This window comes from Cloeon dipterum, chromosome 3, assembly GCF_949628265.1.
Source record: "Cloeon dipterum chromosome 3, ieCloDipt1.1, whole genome shotgun sequence".
NCBI classification, from domain to species: Eukaryota; Metazoa; Arthropoda; class Insecta; order Ephemeroptera; family Baetidae; genus Cloeon; species Cloeon dipterum.
In genome coordinates this window covers 7,846,977-7,867,449 of record NC_088788.1, presented here as the reverse complement: position 1 = coordinate 7,867,449, position 20,473 = coordinate 7,846,977, and the positions used below count along the sequence as shown (strand labels likewise).

Genomic DNA, 20,473 nt, shown 5'->3' with positions numbered 1-20,473 from the left:
AGGTGTGTCTCTTATGAAATTTTTGAATTAGGGCGAGAGGATCAAATTCCATGTAAATTATGAGGAAATTTCAGCACCGCTGTTGAGTAAAGTTCAATCTCAAGATTCGCAGATTTTTTGCACGGCTTATGATCACGTGGTTTTGGGGACGAGCTTATCGCGATCTAGACTTTTGTAAAGTCTAGCTTTTATTAGCGTGAATTCGTGAATAAAAGAAGGCGGCCAAGGAGACAACCAAGTCATTTAAGAGACAGCCTAGGAGCTGAACGGTTCTTATCTCAACTGCTGCCAGAGCTAGAGAAGAGAGGCAGATACCATAGCAACAGAGTGGGTTAATTTTCAAGGTAAATATTGGCTCTTCTATTTTTTCACTGTCGTCGCTTGTTTTAAATTCACCGAATTCCAAAGCGGTCTTGTTGAATTAAGATGGAATTTTATCAGAGGCACTTACTATTTGACAAGACGAAATCAATGTGTCTGTTTGCTTTCTGGGAATTTCCTATACTTAATTTTTTAGCCGCGAAAATTAACGTCAATTAATTGCTCTAAAGTTGTAGAGATGGTTCACAAAAGACGTGAAACTCACTTTATCATCAACAAAAAATTATAAATTGTTTAATAGAAATTAAAAAAAATAGGTTAATTTATAATCAACATGTAAATCAAGGTAATTTCAATTTTTTTGCTCAACGGATTCCATCCGAACAATTTTTGAACTGTTAAAAGCGGGTCACCAATCAACAAGTCTTATCAAATTGATCATAAATCTTTTTATGTTCTCGACCGACTTCGAAATAATAAAAGTCATTTTCTTAAATAGCTAAATTGCCTATACTGATAATCTTTTTATGTGCAGCCGACCTTCGTCCTCTCCTCTAAGAAGTGTTTGTTTCTTCACTGCCATTCCGCCGCCAAAAACATGAGTTTGAGCAAACAGTAAGTATTGTAAATATTATCTAAATTTTTATTTATTACTCACAATCAATACAAAAATTAATTGCCGTTACTAATTTTAAAAAATATTTATTTTCAGACACACTCATGTTGTGGGTGGAGGGCAACTTGCCGGGCCTATACCTGAGCAGATGCTCGACAGATTGAACAAAGATTTCGCTGTGCATCGATTGTTCACGTTTCCGCTTGAATTCTACCCTAGGTACTCGATCGAGCTGCTCGGAATGGTAGCGGAACTGGGTTTCTATTTTGAAAACCCTTGCATCCGGTGCCAATTTTGCGGAGCCACCATAGATGGAATTGAAGGATATTTTGCTCAAGGAATTGAAGCGGCTAAAAAGAGGATTCTGGAGAAGCACGATCAGGCAAATTGCCCAATCGGGGCCGCTGATACAAAAAATCTGTCGATGGCGATTGTCACCAGCTTGCCGGATTACAGAGCCGAAGCGCACCGTCTGTACTCCTTGCTGAAAAAGTCCGACTGGCAGCACGTCACACCCTTTGACATGGCCAGAAGTGGATTTTACTACTCTGGAGTCGGCGACAACGTCGTCTGCATTTACTGCAACCTGGCAGTCAGCGACTGGGAGGACGGAGACACGCCGGACAACGAGCACCAAGAAAGCAACCCCGATTGCCCATTCCTGGACGCAAAGCAGAGCATCACCAATTTCGAAATCGGAAGCGAGCACGAGGCTGATGCCAATCACGACGCCATAGGAACCCTCAAACCGGGCACCACCACTTTCGACCCGAGCAAACCCCCAGGCAAGCCCAGTGATCGAGGCGCGGGTAAACGCTGAATTGTCTGATTTCTTATTGGAAATTATGTAAATATTAACCTTTAAAAGGTGATGTGTTCATTCTCTATTATAAATATTTTTGTAAGCATGCATTTTGATTAAAAATAAAAGTAATGCAAAATTACCTACTGTGTTTTTTAAACTAAAGATTTTCCTTCAATCTTTATCAGTAAAATATAAAAATCAAAGTCCTCCTAAATGGAATGATTTACGCAATTTTGTGCAAATCTGTTTCGCTAATTATTCAAACTAAAATTAAGTGTAAGCCAAAATTATATTTTCACATTTAAAATTGGCCTCAATCGTTCAATTCCAGGGATTTTTAACTAAATCAAAATTATTTTCACAGTAAAAATTACCAAAGTTAGACAATTTCTAATAATTGTTGCGTCTTGTTTTGTAAAATAAATTCAGTTAATTTTTAGAATCAGAAAGATAATTGATAAATGATTCACAATTATTGTCTTAACATTTTTGCAATCTACTCGGACCAATTAAAATCACAGCAGAAAATTAGCACGATAAAATTCGCGAGACTTTTTGGCAGCGGAAATGAAAAGGAGTGGAGCAATTATGCAGGTGCGGGCAAAGATAATGGATGAACATTCCACATGTGCGCAATAATTGAAATCGCGGATGAGTCATTGTCATTGAGACTTTTGGGTACTGGACCTTATAACGAAACTTTAACTGATGGAAAATAATTTTCTGTTTTTTTTCTCACTGAATTTTCATTTTGCCATTCTCTGATCTAGTAATTTTCTAGATTGAAATTGAATGTTTAATGTATTTAATTTATTCGTGTCCAAAATGGACTGTTGATATAGGGATATTAATTTTAGACCGGGTTTTTTACACACCTTTTCACCCGAATTTCAAGTTTTTCGGTTAAAATGAAACACGTTCCCGAATAATACTTACAGAATTTCGAAAAATTGCTACAATAAGGGATTATTACACTGAATGCAAGTGTTATAAGTAGAAAAGTTGATTATTTTCTTTTCTTCCAAACCGTAAATGTACAACAAGCTTAACTTGTTAGATTTTTTCTCCTCTTATTTTAACATAAAAATGATTTCATGATTCATTTGATCCTCCTTTGATTGGCAGTAGTAAGGAAAAATCAACGGCTCGTGTCAATCGTGTTTAATTATCTCTCTTTTACAGTACAGCTACTGCAAGAGATAAGAGCGTAAAATCAATGACGTGGTTCATTCAATTATCTTAATTAAAAAATTTGAATGAAAAGCGTGTATATCTTGTTAAATTCATATCAAATGTAGTCGTGACGTGATAAGATTTTCAAGAAATGATGAGGGCGAAGTCCATTACGAAAAAAATCATGATATAATATATATTATGTGATATTTTGGCAATGTAACCGTTCGTGCGTCATAGATGTTTAATATTAAGATAATAAGCTGTGTAATTTTGTGTGGTCTAGGTTTGGCAAAATGCCCAATTAGTTAGACTAAACGTTACGAGTTCGCAAAATGTCTAGGATAGTTACGCCGAAATAAATTCGCGCTTTTTCGCTTTCCTCGGTTAATAGAGCCGAACAGCCGAGGCGTATGTTACAGCTCTGAGCCTCTTGGGTGGATTTCCGCACAACGCTTGACACACGTGAGTATTTATTTTGCTAATTTCAGGAGCTTTTTATTTCTATACGCTCAAAAACTGCAACTTTTTAATTGTTTTTCTCTCCTAAACATCTGGTAATGCGACAAAAAATATTTTTCTTTTGATGGAGCATTTTTTATTATTTATTATTTTTTTCGTTTTTTTTTGCTCTTTTTATATCCCTGTCCGAGAACCGGGAAGGGCGCGCACTGTACTAGAACGAATGCTAAAACACGCGGGTCCGAATAACACCGCGCCAGGCCGCACAGGGACCCAGCCCACTCGAGAACTTTTTGAAACGCTAGAAATTCGTCCCGTGATTCCAAATCACGCATGCTGACATTCCAATGGGAGCTATTTACAAAGTTATATTTTATGAGCTGATTAAATTGCCTAAATTGGCTCAATTGAAACGTTCTCTTAAATGCTGCAGCCTCTCTTCTCGCCCCACGAAGACCTTTGTGTGCAGAGGTGCCTCACTGCCAATTTGAAGACCAAAAAATGGGTCCACGCCAACAAAATACTTTGTGCTCCAACTTCTGCCACGCTCAACGGTAAGTGCGAACAAAGGGACTAAATTTAGGGGACAAAATCATTAACACTTTTGCCATCTTGAAAATCTTCATTTGAAAAAATGCGCATTTATTTATTTTATATGGAACGAAAAAAGGGAAAATCATAAAATTAATCAAACAAAAACAAATATTTAACTTTCAGGCTCAATGTTGAGGATGGAGGAGAACAACGTGCGAGACCCCTACCTGAGGAATCTATCGGGAAATTGAATCTAAATTTGGCCATGCACCGCCTCTTCACCTTCCCACTGGATTTCCACCTGAAATACTCGTTTGACCTGCTTCACACGATTGCGGAACTGGGCCTCTACTACGAAAACAATGTCATCCGCTGCAAATTTTGTTCATTGAATTTAAGACTCGGAGAAATTCGAATAAAATTTGAACAATCTCACACGAATTCGGAAAAATTAAATTGCAAAATCAGTGCGGTTGATTCGAAAAATATGCCGATGGAAAACGTCACCAGCGTTCGGAACTACAAATCTGAGGCGAATCGCCTGTTTTCATTGCTGAAAAAGCCCGACTGGCAGCACGTCACACCTTTTGATCTGGCGAAATCTGGTATTTACTACTCTGGAATTTGTGACAAGGTCATCTGCAGTTACTGCAACCTGGGAGTCAGCGACTGGGAGGCAGGAGACACGCCGGACAAAGAGCACAGGGGAGGCAACCCCAACTGCCCGTTTCTGAGTGACAAGCAGAGCGTCACCAATATTGAGATCGGAAGCGAGCTGGAGAGTGAAGGCGATCATGACGCCCAAGGAACACCCAAATCAGGCACCACCACTTTCGACCCGAACAACCCCACACCCCCAGAGAAGCCCAAGGATCGAGGACCGAGATAACGCCGATCCCTCTTCTTGAGTGATTGGCATTTGTTAGTAAATGTTCAATTTTTTAATTTGATTTTGATGCATTTAGTATGATGATAAAATAATAAAATATAATTATTAAATAAATACATTGTGTTGGGCATTATTTCTTGATTTATCCCGTCTTTTATTTTGGATATTGAACAATTTTAAAAATTAAATACTCATGCGTTACTTCTTTAAACTAAATAAAAAAATCTAATCATATTATTCCACAGGAGAAAATTAAAATTAATTGCGTTATTTTAATGTGAACGCGATTCCTCAACCGCAAGAGAATGCGTCTAATATAATTGCAGTTAACTTTGCAAACACGAAAAGAACCATTTTATTGAGGGTCACACTCGAGAATTCATTGGTGGAAGGACAAATTCGGACATTCCTCGTGGAAAACGGCGTCGTTTTGTTTATGCCTGTTGTGAAGGGAAATTTAGAAGATGCACCGATTTAAGGATTTGATTGATGCGTTGACGTTATTGCGATGGCGTATCACGCGCGAAGACGAAAACAGAGTAGAGGTCACACGAGAGTTGAAAGCGCCGCGGAACGTGAAAATCTCGGCTCTTTGACGCTTCTGAATTTTTAATAAAAATGTCACAATAATTCAGACCACTCCTGATTTTTGTAGATTCAAGGCCTTGTTTGGCTCGGCTATCTCTTGATTACCGACATTTCAGCGAGCTGATCGCTTTTTCAAGAGCCTCTTTTTTATGTATAATATGATGTAAGAGGAATAAATAAATAACTATTAGAGCGGCATCTAAATTTCATTAAATCTTCTAAATTTCCCTTCACAGACTACTTGTTTCGGCTGTCAACTGCAGCCCTATTTCATGGCACAAACTCGCTTTGCTGGTGGGTAAAGGCGCCTTGGCCGATTTTTGTTAGAACTCATTAAAATACTATCTTTATAGCTCTTACATCGAGTGTCATGAAATTTGTTTTAAATTGATTCATTTGACTCATTATTTATCGCCGCACCAATTTAAAGCGAAAAGAGTGATATGCAGAGTGGGGAATTACTAATACCCTGGTCCCTTATGCGGCAGCGGAAACGAATAAAACGAGCTATCGCGGCAGCTATCGAGGCCGCGGGCGAAAAGTAAATGCATGCGGATGACTCACATATAGACTTTTAAGATAGCAACGGCTACCGCACTCCATGCTCCACTCTGATCCCGGCAAGAAATTGGGTATCCGCCTATGACATAGGCAGATCAAAAGTATATCAAACGGATATCCTTTGAATATCCTGTAGGATATCGAATTTGTTGCTGGGCCACTTCCTTTAAATAAGATTACATACGCAATTATAACTCCATTTTTGTATTTTATATTTGCGTCAAACTATATTTTGGTTGAATTATTTAAAAAAAGAACAGCCCGTGTGTTTCTCGAAATGAAAATAAAAAGTTTTACTAATAAATCTAATGATTCCCTGAATTATATATTTATTCAACGAAGTAATGAGTCTCAACAAATCTCTGCTGCAGGAATTATAATTGTTTGTTCCATCTAGCCGTTTATAAAATGAAAAATTTGTATTTGGTTAGTTAGGCACGAAATAAATATTTAGAATTAAACGGGATATTTTTGCCTTGAGAAAATTAAACAAATAATAATTCAAATTTCGGTGATGTTTGAAAACGCTCAATATGTTAATCTTAACTTGTGAATCATTAGACTTTTAGCAAGAAGTCTTACCCAAGTAAGCCTCATACGAGCTAACGTCACCGCCTCTTATTGGCAAGCGTGGCGCATTGAGAGGGAAGTAGCCGACGCGTCAACACATTTAAAACAAGTGCTGCGCCTTGTAGTGCGATTGCCGCAAAACTGAGATAACCACCTGAAGAATCCCCTGCAATCCAAACTTTTGTCACGTAGTAAGTATTTTTTACTCATTTTATTTTCTGTCAGCATTTTTTGTTTCTTCCTTAAAAAAGATTTAAATTTAGTAATAATATTTTTCTTTTGAATCGTAAAAAATGTTGAAATCGTTAAAAGCCAAATTTAAGTTATAAAGGAGGTTAACCAGAGAAAAGCTAATAATTTATTAATATGAAATACTGAATTAAAATGTCTTGTTTAATTCTTATAGAAGCTGCGAAAACTCTCTTCCCCTCCCGACGACTGTGTTTGTTTGAGGCGTTGAGGTGACTCACAGCTCACAGCTGTTTAATAATAATGAGTCCAGGCATTCAGAGTACCTTGCGTTCCAGCTCCACTATGCAGTAAGTGCCGATGAAACGATAATGTATTTTAAAAAATTGTTTAGTTATTCTCATTCATTTTTTTTTTAATTAAAATGAACCATAAAATATATTTTAAAAGTAACACTGTATTTCGATTCCTGCAGTAGCTCTATGTTTGTTGCAATTTCTTCTGTTTCTAATTGTTTTATGTTTTTTAAAACAAATTAAATCTGATCATTTTGGATAATTTCTTTAAAAACTTAAATTTAAAAATATATTTGAGCTTTAATAGTTATTAATTTTAGCTTTCCTATTTCATTAAATTAATTAATAATACAAATGAATTTTTTTCAGGCCATTTGTTGGAGCACAACTTGCCAGACCCCTACCTGAGGAATCCATCGGGAAATTGAATCTAAATTTGGCCATGCATCGCTTCTTCACGTTTCCACTGGATTTCCACCTGCAACACCCGTTTGATCTGCTCCACACGATGGCGGAACTGGGCCTCTACTACGAAAACAATGTCATCCGGTGCAAATTTTGCGCATTGAATTTAAGCCTCGGAGAAATTCCAAAGCAATTTGGAAAATCTCACTTGAATTCGGAAAAATTAAATTGCAAAATCGGTGCCGTTGATTCGATGAATTTGCCGATGGGACACGTCACTACGGTGTCGAATTATAAATCTGAAGCGCACCGCCTGTACTCTCTGTTGAGAAAGAATAATTGGCAGCACGTGACACCTTTTGATCTGGCGAGAGAAGGGTATTTCTACTCTGGAAAAGGCGACACGGTCATTTGCGTTTTCTGCAACGTGGAAGTCAGCGACTGGGAGGAAGGAGACACGCCGGAAAATGAGCACAGGACGAGCAACGCCGAGTGCCCGTTTTTAAATAGCAAGGAGAGTGTGGCCAACGTTGAGATCGGAAATGAACAGACGGCTTTGGAGCACGATGCCTTGGGAATACTCAAAACTGGTGCCACAACTTTCGATCCGGACACAATTGACGAACCTGAAGAGCCGCGTTAAATTGCCAATCGGCAGTTTCCTGAGTGATAAACAATATAATTTAGGACATTAATTTTGTTATCTACTTATCAGGATGCATTTTTAATATAATATTAGTAAAATATAAAATGTAATTTTAAGAATTGTATCGATTTTTTTACCTTTTTACTCTTTCTACCATCCAAATGCCTTCAATAAATTAACTAGATATACTTAACATTTAAAAATTGAAAAAATTCGTATGTGATCTATTCTGAGCTATTCCTCTACATTTTAATTTCCAGTGAATTTTTACACTTTGGGAGAGCAAATAATTTTCAATATCAATTTACCGGCCGCTTCCATGAATTAATAATTTTCACGGGTAAAAATCTGCAATTGAAAGCAGAAATTTTCAGTTATTAAGAAAACAAACCAGCATAAAAGCTATTTTTTGTAATGGACCGCGCGAGCTGCAAAATTCAAATATTTGGCGGTCTGATTGAGTCTTTATAAAACGCGCAGCTTCTTATCGGAGCCCTCTTTTGTTCTTACTAGAAATTGAGACGAGATGAAAGTCTACTGAAAAGTCTATTAGGGATGGGCACTCGCGCCAAATTCGATATGATATTCCAAATATTTGCGATAATATTGATATCTCACATACACTAAAATATCTAGATTATATTAGATATTTAACGTGGATAACAGCTTATATTTTCTGATATTCAAAATATGAACGATGATATTGATATATTGTGGATATCATATCAAAATTGATATATCAATGTTGATTATACCGCGATTATACCCAACCCTAAAGTCTGCCATTTTATCTTTTCATATTCGCAACGTCGAGGTCTGACATTAAACAGCAAACATTGCACTCTATTTTGTCCATTTTTGACATCATAAAAAGGATAAAAAGCTCTTGTGATCCACATCTACAGTCACAGTAAGTGTATGTATTAATTCATAAAGATATTATATAGCTGTGAGTAATAGAGTGTATTTCAATACCAAACTTTTGTAGTGTCTGGAACTTTCTTGACGAAACTGGTATTGTTCCGGTATATTTTCTGAAAAGAATATTTAAAATTGTCTTGTATTGTTTTTCAAACCTTCTTGTTTTGGTATTGCTTTTCTGACAAAAAATCATGTTTCGGTATTGTTTTTTTAAATTCTGGTTTTCGGGATTTTTTTCTGGAACACATCATTTTTAAGTATTATATAACCAAATCTTGCTTTGGCATTTTAATAAAATTTTCAGTTTGCTTGATTCAATATATATTTTAAAATTGAAACTAGAGAGGGGATCAGGGACAGGGATTACGGGATTCCCGTCCCGTCCCTGAGGGATGGGTCAAATTTTTTATTTCGAGACAGGGATGGGACAGGACAGGGACAATCTTCAGCGGGACGAGGGAGATTTATCGGCAGCAATGGCAGAGTGCAGCATTCAAAGCCTAGATTCTCACTTTGGCAGTTCGAGAAGGAAAGGAAGCAATCAGGGTTCACCAATTTTGCAATACGCAAAAATGGAACACTGGTTTTTTTGCGAAAACAGTTGGAAAACCACTAGTTTATGTTTTATCTGCATTTTTTCGGAATTTTACCCCGAAAGAGTCCTGCATATTTCGTGCCAAAATAGTCAGAAATTTTGGAATATTGCGATGAGAGATAAAATTTTCGGTCTCTTGGTATAACCAGTGCAGGGTTCGCAAAAACACGCATTTTTTCGGAAAAAACAACTGCATTGCAAAAACTTTTGGCGGATCTTTCTGCAATTTTTATTGAAAATAAAAAATTTACTCGACCAAAAATAGGGATTTTTAAAAATTAGAAGAATTTTTCTATGAAAATTTTTCCACCAGTATTATAAAGAATTCAGGAAAAAACAATATTCTTGTACTGCCTTTCCAATATTGTTGGTATTGTTCTGGTATTGAATTTTGAAAAAAATCCGGCAAAACAAGGACAATACCGGAATTCCGGTATTGTTTTTTGGTCTTATTCTTGAAATACACTCTAGTGAGTATGTCTCGTTGACGACTGCGGTCGAACGCAGCTCTTGTAATATCAATAAAGGAACCCCCCCCCCCATAAAAATGATCAGCTTTTTCCGCAAGAAATTAAGCAGGGAATCTTGAGCTATGATATTCTTTTAAGAAAAATAACAGTTCTGGTCATCTCACTCATTTAATTAAAAGATTTAATTCATTTTTAGGACCCCCTATATATGAGACTTATATAACTTATGACTTACGTAAGTCTTAACTCGTGACCAAAATCTTTTGTTGAAGGATTGGCTGCTTTCCTGTTCTCATCTCTTCAAGACCATCAAGATCATGATGCAGAATAAAATATCGTCCTGTGGCAACAATAAAACTTTTCATGGTGAGTTTTGTGAAAAATTGATTAGTATCTAATTAATGCCTGTTATAAAATTTATTATTTTCACTGTCTTAAAATTGTATTTTTTTCAGGCACTGACAATTGCGCTCAGCTTGCTGACTTAAATTTTAATTTTATCAGTCATCGTTTCATCTCAATCGCAATATGCTATAAGGAACTACTCTCACCGGCTTTCATCGAAACTCTTGCAGCAAATGGCTTTTACTGCGCAATCGAGGGTGGACATATATCATTGCGCTGTGCTTCTTGCAAAGTGCATGTCACTGAAGAGGAATTTTCGAGCTATTTGGACGAAGGTTCTGCTCTAGAGAAAATTCTTGGATTGCCAGAAAAGGCCTGTTGCAAAAACGGGGCTTTAGGCTCACAAAATTCGACGATGTGGAATGCACTGAACTACCGGTTTGAGGCTCATCGTCTCTATTCTCTGCTGCAAAAGAATGACTGGCAGTACGTTAATCCGTTCAGTTTGGCAAGTATTGGATTTTACTACACCGGAGACGGAGACAACGTCAGATGTGCATTCTGCAACGTGGAAGTCTGCGGCTGGGAAGCAGGAGACACGGCTGAAGGAGAACACCGACGTTGGAACCCGAACTGTCCTTTTTTGTGCAACGAGCAAAGTGTCCCCAACATCAAGATTGGAAGAGAGAATACTGATTTGAAACACGATTCCCTTGTTGCAATAATACCCACAGGGGCTCAGTCATACCCAGTGGCGCAACCTACTGGTCAACCTCCTGCTCCAGTCATGGACAATCAGGGTGCTCAACTGCCTGCTGCAGCCCTTCCGGAAGGCGAAGCTGCAGTCCATCAGGGTGAAGTTTCAGCCCCTCAGGGTGAAGCTGCTCCACAGCAATATCTTCAAGGCAACGCTTAGATGCAGGTCCGAATATTGGAAAGTGCCCTGGTTTTTTTAATTCTGAAAAGATTTAATTTTAAATGAATTATGTAAATACCGCTATTATTAAATAAGTACGGCGATTGCTTTTCCTTGATAAATCGTTTAAGCGCAAACCGCCACATTGAAATATTTATTTTGCTTTATTTGCTTTAAAAATTAAGTATATAAATATTCAAAAATTACTGTTAATCTGTATTACATGAAATTTTAATTTGTTCCAGGACGGCATTAACCAAGTTGGATTTCGTCCTAAATCTCGAGATTGAAGCCTGATTGAAGCGTAGACTAGATAAATATTCTAACCGATAATTAACCCTATTATTTCTTTAGCAATAAACTGTTGGTATTACTTGTCAATCTGCTTAAGATAATTTTTTAATTCCGATACATACCAATAAAAATCACACTGACAGAGTTGGATCAAATCCATTCAGTATTATTCGCCGCGCAGCCTTCGTCAAACGCCGAGATAACCTGAAGAATCCCCGGCAATCCAAATTTTTGTCACGTAGTAAGTATTTTTTACTCGTTTTATTTTCTGTCTGCATTTTTAGTTTCCTCCTAAAAAAGAGAACAACGAAGTAAAAATATTTTTCTTTTGAATCATAAATAAGGTTGAGATTGTTAAAAATCAAATTTTAAAGTTATAATTCCCACCAAGAAATTGGACAGGTTGGGACGAGTCCTTTAAAGAAGCAGGGAACTAGAGAAAAGTTAATTTAATATTATGAAATACTAAAAAGAGTCTTGTTTAATTCTTATAGAAGGAAGCTGCGGACTCTCTTCCCCTCCTGACGACTGTGTCTTGTGTGAGGCGTTGAGGTGACTCGCGTTCACAGCTGATTAATAAAAATGAATCCAGGCCGTCCAGGCATTACCTTGCGTTCCAGCTCCACTCTACAGTCAGTTTAGTGCCGATGAAACAATAATGTATGTTCAAAAATTGTTTCGTTATTCTCATTCATATTTCTTTTAATTGAAATTAATAACCATAAAATATTTTAAAAGGAACTGCATTTCAATTCCTGGCAGCTCCATGCTTGTTACAATTTCTTCTGTTCCTAATTTATTTAATGTTACATATATTTAAAATAAATTCAATTTGATCATGTTGGATTATTGAGATTTAAAAACTTAAATTTAAAAGTATGTGAGCTTATAGTCATTAATTTGAGCTTGCCTATTTCATTTTCCTGTTTGAGCCGGGGTTTTTCGACACGCCCGCGATGGTCGACCTAACAAGGCGTTGAAAAGCCGTGTGCTGCACAATAGGCACACGCTAACACGGCTTCCATTATCTTTTGTATAAAATAATAAGAATTCCATTTTGAAATGTAACTATGTTTGTAAACTTTTTGATAAGAACATGGATTTTGTATCATTTCCTGAGCTGTGATAGAAATCAGATGAGTTTGACTCAAACTGCAAAATTACCAGCTAAATGACTGACCCAAATTATTCTGTACTTTCTGTTGAAAAATAATAATTGGCAGCACGTCACACCTTTTGAGCTGGCGAGAGAAGGGTTTTTCTACTCTGGAAAAGGCGACACGGTAATTTGCGTTTTCTGCAACGTGGAAATTAGCGACTGGGAGGCGGGAGACACGCCAGAAAATGAGCATACATATATATGACGTGCAACTCTGTGTGCCCGTTTTTAAATAGCAAGGAGAGTGTGGCCAACGTTGAGATCGGAAATGAACAGACAGCTTTGGAGCACGATGCCTTGGGAATACTCAAAACTCCATGCCAAGATTTTTGAGCAATCCTGTACATTTATATTTAAACCAGTGAATTTTTATACATTTTGGATTTTTGGGAGAGTAAATAATTTTTCAATATCAATTTAGCAGCAGCTTCCAAGAATAATTTACTCTTCACTGGTAAAAATCTGCAACTGGAAGAAGAAATTTTAGCTATTAGAACATGAACCAGAATAAAAGCGTTTTTTTATAATGGAGCCGTGCGGGCCGCGGGGTGCAAATGCAAGGTTCAAATATTTGGCGGTCAGATCAAATAATCTTGCTAAAATTTGCAGCTTATGAGAGCCCTCTTTCGTTTCGTCTAGAAACCGAGAGAAAGTCCTACAAATATTGCGAAACGAGGCACCAAGACTTTACCGGCTTTGCCATTCTAGATCTATCGTTAGATCTCATTTTCGCAACGTCGCAGTCTGCAACTAAACCACACACATTGCACTCAATTTCGTCCTTTTTAGACATCTTAGGAATCGCTTGTGATCCATATCTAGAGTCACAGTAAGTGTATTACATAATTCATAAGGATAATCTAGCATTGCCGACTGCGGCCGAACGCAGCTCTCAATATCGATATAGGACACCCCATATAAAAAAGATCAGCGTTTTCCGCAAGAAATTAGTAGGGACGAATATTGAGCTATGATATTCGTTCTTTTATGAAAAATAATAGTTCTGGTCATCTCCCTCCTTTAAAAGCTTTAATTAATTTTTAGAGCCCAGCCCTAAGAGACTGTAATAATATATGATATGAGGAAAGTCTTACTCGTGACCTAAATATTTTGTTGAAGGGTTGGCTGCTTTCCTGTTCTCAACTCTGCAAGAATAGTTAAAAAAACATCAAGATCATCATGCAGAATAAAATATCGTTCTCTGAAAAAAATAAAACTTTTGATGGTGAGTTGTGAAAAATTTATTTTTGTATTTAATTAATGCATGTTATAACATTTAATTTTTTCGGAGTCTTAAAATTATAAATTTACTTTCAGGTAATGAGCATAATGCTCAGCCTGCTCTTAAGGACTTGAATTTCAATTCATCCTGTCACCGCTTCATCTCCATCGAAATGCAATGTAATAAAAAGGAGCACTCGCCAACTCTCACTGCAGCGCTCGCAGAAGAAGGCTTTTACTCTACAATCGATGGCGGATTGTGCTGTCCTTTTTGCAAAGTGTATGTCACTCATAAGGATTTTTCGAGATATTTGGACCAAGGTGATGATTTCGCCCGACGGATGATCTTTGGACTGCCAGAAAAGGCCTATTGCAAAATCTGGGACGTAGGCTCAAAAAATATGCCAATGGGTAATGCACGGAATTACTATTTTGAGGCTCATCGTCTCTATTCTCTGCTGAAAAAGAATGACTGGCAGTACGTTGGTCCGTTCAGTTTAGCAAAAAATGGATTTTTCTACACCGGAGACGGAGACAACGTCAGATGCGTATTCTGCAATTTGGAAGTGCGCGGCTGGGAAGAAGGAGACACGGCTGATGGAGAACACCGGCGTTGGAACCCGAACTGTCCTTTTTTGCGCAACGAGCAAAGTGTCGGCAACGTCAAGATCGGAAGCGAGCAGACTGATTTGAAACACGATGCCCTTGTTGCAATAATACCCAAAGGGGCTCAGTCATACCCAGTGACACAACCTGCTCCAGTCATGGACAATCAGGGTGCTCAGCTGCCTGCTGCAGTCCCTCAGGATGAGATTAGAGCCCCTCAGGGTGAGATTGGAGACCCTCAGGGTGAAGCTGTACAACAGCAAGATCCTTAAGGCAACCCTTAGACGCATGGTCTGAATTTTTGCAAAATAATAAAAACATTCTGATTAAACAAGAACGAGCAGTTTTCTCCTCTTTATCCTTACTACGTTTTTTCAAATCTTTTGCATATAATAATGAGACCTTTATAATAGGACGAGCAATAACAAAATATCATACTGAATTCTCCTGAATATTTCAGAATGATTCCAAAATCTTACTCAGAAATTAATTGACTATTTTTTATCTTTTTATTAGAGAAAAACATTTCGACACCAAATGTGGTCTTCACTTAAAAAATGCATCCGCCAACATACCTATATATGTTGTTTCCTTTTTAAAGAAATATGAGCACTAAGCATAAATTAAGACAGACATGGTGGTTCATAAGTTACCAGAAACTAATTTTAATCTCCTTGCGTTTTTAATAGTCACACGAAAAGAAATTTTATAGTTGAAAAAAATTGCGCAATTTTGTCCGATTGCTACACAATCTCTGCAATGTTGGATATAATGGAGTTGTGTAAGATTGAAAGTCTAACTTTGCTATGACCTGCGAGCGCAGCAACGCAGGAGCGCGAGTCGAGGCGTAAAAAACCAGTAATAGCACCGCGTAACAACTGCATCAAGAAATATAATTCCTGAAGCCATTACAACAAACTGATTGTGATTTCAGGAAATGAATTATAAGATGGCATTTTGAATTGCTCATTACCAGATAGTTCCGATGCCGTTTCCACAATTGCATTGTAACCATCAGGATCGAATTTTGTTTTGGAAAATTAAATTTAATTATAAACTGAGTTTTTTTATCTCCTCACCTTTTTAAACTAGGTTGAATTTTGCATGCTACGGAAACAAATGTTCATATTCCACGCTGCCATAAAATGGAAATTAAGCAAAGCTCGCAGAGCATAAATATAATTAATAATCGGTTGTTCATCATCAGTTGATTGAACACTTTTATCGAATTTGCTAAATAAACCAAATTCAAATCTGAGGTTTTACTATCAGCAAAATTATCAGCTGCACCCTATAAACGACACGAACAATAAAAATGTGAATTTACAGACCTGATAGATTGAGTCATCTGCAACCAGCGCAGCAGCGGCATCTTCAAACGGCGGCAAGGGTGTGTTCAACCTGCATTCTGCACCACCCCGCTTTAACAGTCAGCGTTTCGCACGGCGCAGTGCTAGACTTTTAGTTGAACAAATAAAAGAGCAAAGGCCTTATGCAAATAACTCGATGACTCGACAGTTTGCGCAGTTCACGCGCAATGTACATGCATAAGTTGTTTTAAGTTGACTCTTCAGCAAAATGTTAAATGGTTAAATTTCCATTGAAATCGTCATATCAATAAATAGTCTTACAATTATATAGTGAATATCAAAACAGATTTAATTTTTATTGCATTAAAAAGCATTGTAAAAAGAGAGAGGTTGGTGCGCCGCTAGTGCATGCGCGCACATCATTTTTCAACTTCAGCTTAAAAAAGATTTTTTTACACGCTGTCTGATTCGTTTTCTTGTGGTTTCAGGTGCCAGGAGTGAAGGTCAAGAGTTGTTGCCCTCTCTTTAGATTTATTGCTTTAGAAATTTAAGTTACGAAGCGAATGAAAAAATATTTTCTTAATTTCCAATTCTAAAAATCTTTCTTTTTTGGCAAATTTTTATAGAGCATGAATTTAACAGAAATCAAAAGCTAAAAAAATATATTTTACATTCTCCGGAATTGGCTGGACTTATGTGGTTTCCAAATAAATATTTTATTTATAAAAAAAAATCTCAATCGAGTATGACTGTGGAACTTGTTATCATCATGTACAAATCCTGCGTGATTCACGGATTTGAGATTATAGTTTCTTTGATTTTTATTGATAACTTTATTTTTATTGATAAATACATACATGTACTTAATAGTGAAATAAAATTTTCTCAATTCTAATTCAACATATATACATAATTTTTTTATTATCTAAATAAAATTACATATGATTGGTAAAATCGATCAATAAAAAATACAATACAATGATATATCATGTAATTCGGATTGGCCAAATCAATAATTTTCTAACCGCGAACATTCTTCAGTTAGACTCGAGAGGCTGCTCTTCATTGCTTTTCTTCTCAGTCTCGCTGAATGAGAATCCCAGCACTTTGATTTCTGAAATAATGTCTCTATTGCAAACTGTACAAGACTCCTCTGAAGAGCAGGTACTACAAAATGTCATGTGCCCACAAGGCAGGTTCACTTTGGATACAATATTTAATTTGCATTTTTTGCAACACATATCTCCATCGCCTTTGTTCTCTGTAGATGAGTTCGTAATTTCCCTGTTTTTGTTAGGATATAAAACTTGCTGCACAAAGTCAGAGCCTTTGCACATTAGCAAATACTGACAGTTTTGATTCCACTTACAATGTAAGATAAAAGGGTCATCGTTCTCGGCCCAATCTTTCAGAGCTACGTTACAATGGAAGCAAATTACTTGATCCTCGATTCCCGTGGAATAAAAACCAGCTCGAGCCAATTCTAATGGTGTTTGTGTGCAACTTTTCGGCCAAGAATCCTTGAACGAATCGTTTCGGCTGCTCAAGGTTGCGTACCTCGGGTGAAAAGGCGAAGACCAATTTTTTATATTCAAATCATTGGGCGTAATAAGAAAGTGGTTCAAAGTTATGACAAACTTAAAATTTGGCCCGTACTCCTTGAACTGTGTCTCATTCGAGGCGAATGGATTCGAAATGTGGCAAGGCCTGTGTCCGGCGGACAAGCAGTCATGGGAAACATTCAACTGTTCGCTTCCGATTTCAATATTGGGGACGATGTGGTTTTTTAACATGAAAGGACACTTTGAGTTCCAACGTTTGTGCTCTCCGTCCGGCGTGTCTCCCGCCCCCCATTTGCACACTTCCAAATTGCAAAAAGTGCATCTGACGTTATCACCGTACCCGGTGTAATAAAAGCCACTCCTTGCCAAGCCAAACGGTTCCACAAATTGCCAGTCGAGTTTTTGGAGCAGGGAATACAGACGATGCGCCTCGAATTTGTGATTCAGCTTGCTTTCAACATTTTGTCCCATAGGCAAATTTTCTGAATTTTGCTCGAGAAGTTTACATTTCAAATCCTTTTGCCTTTTGTAAATCGTATTTTTAGCGTCTGCACTTCCTTTGGACAAATACTCCTCAAATTTCTCTCGACTGATTTTTAACTGGCAAAAATTGCAATGCAAAAATTCGCACTCGCCAGTGATTCTGTAATATAGTCCAAGTTCTGACAGTGAGATGATCAGGTCAGTTGTATAACTCTGATGAAAATCAAGTGGATAGGTGAAGTATCGATGCATCGCCAAGATGAGTTTCAGCTTTAGGTTTTTGGCTGCAGGTACTCCGGGTACTCCCATCTTTCACTTCTTGAGGCCTGTCAAAACATATTTTGATTTAATTTAATTTTGCTTGTATTAATAGTTTTTTTTTAATACTTCTGCAAAAATGTTGTTAACATTTAAAAAATTGTCATCCAGTTTGAATGCGATACTGCGATAGCAAAAGCTTGGCATGCAAAGAAAAGTGTGTATAACAAAGTGCGGCTCGCAGTTTTTCAATCACAATCAGTTTAGCGGATGTTTAGTGGGGAATAGGGGAATGGTTGGGTAAAAAAGTCAACCGCAACGGCAACGCATTTGTGTGTATTTCTGTTATCTGGTATTAGTCCCACAATAATCAGCAGAGCGCGATAAAGGGGGGATTTCAACAGCCTTGAGTGCTTTTGCAGCTCTCTAGTGGCGCGTGGCGCGCCATTAAGGGAAATTTCAAACTGATCTTATTCCTATATCCTGTATCTTAAACAGGATTCATGTAAATATTTTTTAATTAGCAGTTTAAATTACAATAACATTTTCGCTGACTTACTTTTAAAAAAAGCGTTCGTTGAGTTCAGTTCCTGACATCACTCGAACACACGGGCTAGACTTTTTCGCTCAGGCTGCTGTTGCGTGATGACGTCAGCTCGCTTAGTCGCTCACCATAGAAGTGCCGGATAACAGTGTTGCTTGCGCGTGCCGTGGAAGTAAGACTTTTTAAAAGTCTAGAAAAATAATCATTACGTTTGAGAAATTCGTTTTAGTTCGCTAATCAATTTTATTTAAATATAACAGATAGTCTTCTAATTTTATATACATGATGACAGCTATTATTACACTCTTTAAAAAATTTAGCAAATAAAGATATGAACTAACATGTCCTAAAAAATTATTTATCAGCATATTTGTAAATAACGGTACGGTTAAAAAATACAAAAACTCTTCAAATTGGCACCGCATGCACCAGATTTAATTTAAAAACAATACTCATTGGCACTTATAGAAAAATTGCCAAGATAAATTTTCGTGTGTGTTGAGCTTAAAAACCACGCAAGCAGCTTCTTTTTGCGATCTAAGCCTTTTCATACGGGGGGGGGGGGGGGGATGTCATGACTATTAAAGAAGGATACGCTATATTGGAGACTGGAGGGGACGCAACGAATGAATAAGCAGTAGCATTCCGCTGACGAAATATGTGACAGTAATAAAAACCCCTTATTTTGTGATTTAACATGATTCAAATCATTTTTGCAACTTGGAAGTCCGTGGCGGGTTGGAGGATAATCAGCCAGACGCAGAACACAGACGTTGGAACCCAAATCGTCCATTTTTGTACAACAGGAAAAGTGTCCAGAATCCAGAGCATTGAGATTGGAAGCGGAAGCGAGCAGTCTGGTGCACATCATGACAGTATCCTGATATACCCTCAAGGTGAGAACCTGTACATATAATATAACGAATAGAAAGACACGGTCGTCAGCACATTCAATCTGTTGGACGCATGGCCAGATTTCCTTATTTGACACCTAAAGACTTGAACATCCACAGTTGATCCGCACCTGCGAATCAGAGTTATAAGCCAGATCGATTTTTTCACGGATTATTGTTGACTGAGAAGTCACAGCCAAACTCCGCACGACCTGCTGGCTGGAGCTGGTCTCTTTCACATTCGACACGGAAGTAGAACTGTCTGCATTTCTTGCATCTTAATTGTTAAAGATTGGACACGAAACTTTGATCCAATTGCGGAGCATTACCGACGAAACTTACGCTGCCTATATTTGTTGATGTATATTGTGGATGTTGGCGAGGAGTCCAGAATTGAAAACGTCGTTTGAATATCATCGTTTTTTAACTAACGTCTAAGCTAGTCGTGGTACAAGAATTTAATAATACAAATAATCAATGGTTACAAATATTGCAAATTAAATGATTAATTTGTTCACAACTAAAATAACTAATCACAATAAATTAATGTCCAGCTTAAGCATATAATATAAAGGCTCCAAAAACTATACTAAAAGCTTACTTAATATGGCGTAAGAAAAATCAAAAGCCGAAAAATTTGTTGCAGCAAATTAAATTATGGACTAGTTTATTTCAAATAACTCTTGAAGTTTTTTGCTCTCAGTATAACATTTCTAGTTAATAATTTGGCGGAGTCGACCTAGGTATCTGTCAGCGTCGCAGGGCTCTAATCACCAAGCCAGCCGCGGCGCACAACTGCTCGCGCGGGCAGCAAAAGCAAAACGAGCGGCGCGGCGGGCTA

General features: G+C 37.4%; 3 protein-coding genes and 2 long non-coding RNA genes across 6 annotated transcripts; 4 read left to right on the top strand and 1 right to left on the bottom strand.

Annotated features, from left to right (window-relative positions):
• Nucleotides 1-220: 220 nt before the first annotated feature.
• Nucleotides 221-1,881, top strand: LOC135939679 (E3 ubiquitin-protein ligase XIAP-like). The gene is made up of 3 exons (XM_065484181.1): nt 221-344; nt 857-936; nt 1,034-1,881. The coding sequence occupies exons 2-3, from the start codon at nt 920-922 to the stop codon at nt 1,755-1,757; spliced, it is 741 nt and encodes a 246-aa protein (XP_065340253.1). The 5' UTR covers nt 221-344; nt 857-919; the 3' UTR covers nt 1,758-1,881.
• Nucleotides 1,882-8,832: 6,951 nt separating this feature from the next.
• On the top strand, nt 8,833-10,952 carry LOC135940617 (uncharacterized). The gene is made up of 3 exons (XR_010574903.1): nt 8,833-8,965; nt 10,314-10,407; nt 10,497-10,952. It is a non-coding gene; the product is annotated as an uncharacterized LOC135940617 (long non-coding RNA).
• Nucleotides 10,953-11,548: 596 nt separating this feature from the next.
• On the top strand, nt 11,549-12,288 carry LOC135940618 (uncharacterized). The gene is made up of 2 exons (XR_010574904.1): nt 11,549-11,837; nt 12,091-12,288. It is a non-coding gene; the product is annotated as an uncharacterized LOC135940618 (long non-coding RNA).
• A 2,029-nt stretch (nt 12,289-14,317) lies between these two features.
• LOC135941242 (death-associated inhibitor of apoptosis 2-like) lies at nt 14,318-14,854 on the top strand. Its single transcript, XM_065486591.1, has one exon. The coding sequence runs from the start codon at nt 14,318-14,320 to the stop codon at nt 14,852-14,854; it is 537 nt and encodes a 178-aa protein (XP_065342663.1).
• A 1,883-nt stretch (nt 14,855-16,737) lies between these two features.
• Nucleotides 16,738-18,884, bottom strand: LOC135939467 (baculoviral IAP repeat-containing protein 7-B-like). Of its 2 annotated transcripts, none has more exons than XM_065483870.1 (2): nt 18,755-18,884; nt 16,738-18,263 (listed from the first exon to the last, which is right to left on the bottom strand). In XM_065483870.1, the coding sequence occupies exon 2, from the start codon at nt 18,244-18,246 to the stop codon at nt 16,930-16,932; it is 1,317 nt and encodes a 438-aa protein (XP_065339942.1). In that variant the 5' UTR covers nt 18,247-18,263; nt 18,755-18,884; the 3' UTR covers nt 16,738-16,929. The 2 variants fall into 2 exon arrangements, with proteins under 2 accessions (XP_065339942.1, XP_065339943.1); XM_065483871.1 differs by lacking the exon at nt 18,755-18,884 and adding an exon at nt 18,325-18,450.
• Nucleotides 18,885-20,473: the final 1,589 nt, after the last annotated feature.

Excerpts from the sequence above, each read along its gene's own strand:
- LOC135941242 (XM_065486591.1), top strand. The coding sequence starts at position 14,318 with ATGATCTTTGGACTGCCAGAAAAGGCCTATTGCAAAATCTGGGACGTA.
- LOC135939467 (XM_065483870.1), bottom strand. The coding sequence starts at position 18,246 with ATGGGAGTACCCGGAGTACCTGCAGCCAAAAACCTAAAGCTGAAACTC.